Source organism: Pygocentrus nattereri, chromosome 18 (genome assembly GCF_015220715.1).
Source record: "Pygocentrus nattereri isolate fPygNat1 chromosome 18, fPygNat1.pri, whole genome shotgun sequence".
Classification (NCBI taxonomy): domain Eukaryota; kingdom Metazoa; phylum Chordata; class Actinopteri; order Characiformes; family Serrasalmidae; genus Pygocentrus; species Pygocentrus nattereri.
Window position 1 is genome coordinate 11,640,394 of NC_051228.1, and position 3,315 is coordinate 11,643,708.

The following is a 3,315-nucleotide window of genomic DNA, read 5'->3' on the forward strand; positions in this document are numbered from 1 at the left end:
CTTCCAGCAGTTTTTTTTTACCTAACCAACTTTACATTTATTTGAATGTGTGTGTGTATGTGTATATGTATGTATGTATATTTATATACACACACATTATATATATATATATATATACACACACACACACACACAGACACACACCTTCTCCTGTAAAGTTAACATTTTAAAGACACAAGGCTGTGTTCCAACAAAACAGCCATTAAGTACAATTATTAATTTTTCCACAGCATTTCTGAAGAAAATAAGCAAAAATGTCTGGTTTTCAGAATAGTGCTCTGACTATCCTAGATCCCAGATTTCAACTAAACAATGTATTTGGAATTAACTTCGATTGTGGGAAGCAAAAAATACAGCCAACTTCTAACTAAGATTGAGCTTTCAAGGTGTGATTTTTTATTTTTTATTTTTTTTAACAAAGCAGGTGACCAAAAAGAAGGAAAGTGTAATACAGGCAAAGGAAGGATACAGTAAATGCAAAAAAGTAATCGTAGATGTTTGTAATTTTTTATTAAATGTCTTCTGCTTTTTTCCTGATGCTGAAAAATTATTAACGTGTGCTAAATTGACATTTTGACATCAAATTAAGTAAATGAAGGGTGGTCTGACATTGTATTTAAACCTTTTCACACCAAAGGTGAATGAAGTATGTTCATATCCAAAATGATCAAGAGCGCTTTATTAAACTTTTTCCCTAGAGATCCACTTAAGACATTTGTGTGGTTTTCTGTACCAAAAACAGACCTGATTAATTTTTAACATGACCCTGTTATAGCCTCCCTTCATCCCTCAAAATTGATCAGGCTAGTTTCGTCACCTTGGAGACACGTCTCTCTTATGACTGGCCGATCTGTATTGTGGCTCATTTAAAAAGCAATCCAGGCTGGAACACTCCTTATAACATTAATGTGAATGGGCGGGGCTAAACTGCCCTGGGCTGAATAGGGAGATACATAGAGGTAAATTATATTTATATTGGGCTATTACCTTTGGGCTTAAAGTTACTCCATTTTAGTGTGAAATCCTGCTTTGTAGAAAAACCCCCATGTCAATATTGGCCAAGCTATCTTCTTTCAGAATCCCTGTATGAGTACCTTCTTTCCTCCTTTCCTCTGTTTGAGTCTCTCTCACTACTCTTTTCCCTGTATCGCCTGGAGTCCCTCCTGTCTTTATGATGATCTCTAGCTCCCCGTTCCCATTCATCTTTCCGTTCACGGCGTCGGCCGTAGTCTCGTTCCCGGCCAGGGGACACGACTCTGTCCCTTTGCCTGTCCTCCCTCCCTCTGCCACCATCCCACCTGCGTTCAGCGGGTCTGCCCTGTGGCACTGGCCCAGTCAGGTTAATGGGTCTCCTGAATGGTCTGTCCCTGCCTCCGAACCTCAGCTGCCCAGACTCCTTCTTCCCTCCAAGACCCCCTCCAAGGCGCCGGGGGATCCAGCCCTGCAGAGTGCACTCTAGCTCAAAGTCCACAAATAGTTCATGCTGGTCTACCACTATCTTGTTAGCATCCCGCCATGCCTTCATCAGAGACCGTTCCTCCTTGTACTCAATAAAGGCGTATCCCTTAGAGAAACCTGTGACAATGTCTCGGACAAGTCGCAGTCTGCGGATATCTCCAAATTTAGAGAATACATTCCTGAGGTCCTCTTCAGAAGTCTGCTTGTTCAGTCGTGCAACAAACAGAGTAAGCTGAGGGTCACCTGTTACGCCTTTGTTGGGCCGGTACTGGGCATTCATTGCCCTCCATATTGCTCGGTCATGGGGCTCCACATCAGTGCCGTCAATACTGCCAGCCTTTAGGGGGTCATAGACCTTCGCCAGAGGACTCCAGTCATTCATTTTCTGAAAGAAAAAACAAAACAAAAATAAGCATCAATATCTAATCACCTTAGAAGTATTTACTGAAAGGCAAGTAAAGAACCTACATACAAAAATGGTTCATAATGAGAGACCTCTCATTAAGAGCTCAAACCTTTTGTAGGTAGCTGTTTTCTGGTAGCTGGTTGAGAAGCTGGGTGTAAACCAGACTAAGCAAAAAATATACCCTACATGGGTAGAGCAGGATTTAAGTTTGATTCTACCAGAATAACCAGCTTCATAAAGGTTGACCAGCTACACCACTAAACAAAAACACCCTATGCTGGTCAACCATTTTAGCCAGATTTTACTGACCAGACTGTTAAATCTCAGATACCATGACCCTAAGCAAAATTAACTGACAAAAACTCATCAGGAATTTAGAAACCTCTCTCTTCTGCACTTAAGGTTTGAAGAGTTTTTACAATTGAGGATGCATAATGAGATTAGTTTCATATCAGTACTGAAAGACAGCTGATATTTGATGGCATATTTATTGTATTACAGAAGAACAGTATGTAACACTGGGCTACTGCATTAAACTGTTATTTTATTTATTTTTCCGCATTTCTAACCCTAATGAAATAAGTGATGCGTTTCCCTGTAATGCAAATCGAAGTGGATTCAGTTCCAATATCTAGCTAGGTTTTACAAATGTATATATATCGACATCAGCACATACGGAGGCTACATGAAAAATATCGGTATCGACATCGTCCCAGAACTGCTTAACCTGTATTGGAACATCTCTACCTAAAAAAAACCTGAGAAAATCAACATTTTTGCATTGCCGCAGTAAGAAATACAAGTGGTAATATTCTAATTTAACTTTACTACTTTGCAGCAACCTGAATTTGTGACTGATTTCTCAGGAAACGAAGTCAGAGAATCATTGCTAACGTTAGCAGTAAGTTTGCAAAGGTTGTCTTACCTTTATCAGCACGACTTAAGAAACACGAACTATAATACCGAACCAGTTCTGGACTCGAAAACTACTACGTGTCCTTAACTGTTAAATAAACACTACATTGCAATAAACGTTTCTTCTTAAAAATAAACCAAAAAATAAACAACAAAACACCCCAGACTCTAGTGAATGTGCACCACCTCAATGCTTCCGTGTAGAAACTTGAGCCGTATTACTGGTCCGGCTGTCAGAAAGTGCGTTTTTATTCCTACTTCGATTTCTAAGAGCGAGAGACGACAGAGTCTCTAATGTGTCTAATTTTTTAATGCTAATTAATTAATTAATTTATTTATTTATTAATCAATCAATCAGCATATAAAGGGTCCATATCATGGGAAACCAAATTATACAAATTATTTCAAATAAGAGTTTCATAAAGCATCATTTTTGTTTAAAATATTAAAATATGTAAACAACAGTTTTGACATGTGTCATACAATCCTCAGTCTATAACCTCCATGTACAGAAATGGAAGCTGCACATTCTCAGA

At 38.9% G+C, this 3,315-nt stretch overlaps 1 protein-coding gene across 1 annotated transcript; it reads right to left on the reverse strand.

Annotated features, from left to right (window-relative positions):
- Positions 1-373: 373 nt before the first annotated feature.
- Positions 374-2,998, reverse strand: snrnp35 (small nuclear ribonucleoprotein 35 (U11/U12)). Its single transcript, XM_017681653.2, has 2 exons — positions 2,790-2,998; positions 374-1,843 (listed from the first exon to the last, which is right to left on the reverse strand). The coding sequence occupies exon 2, from the start codon at positions 1,838-1,840 to the stop codon at positions 1,064-1,066; it is 777 nt and encodes a 258-aa protein (XP_017537142.1). The 5' UTR covers positions 1,841-1,843; positions 2,790-2,998; the 3' UTR covers positions 374-1,063.
- Positions 2,999-3,315: the final 317 nt, after the last annotated feature.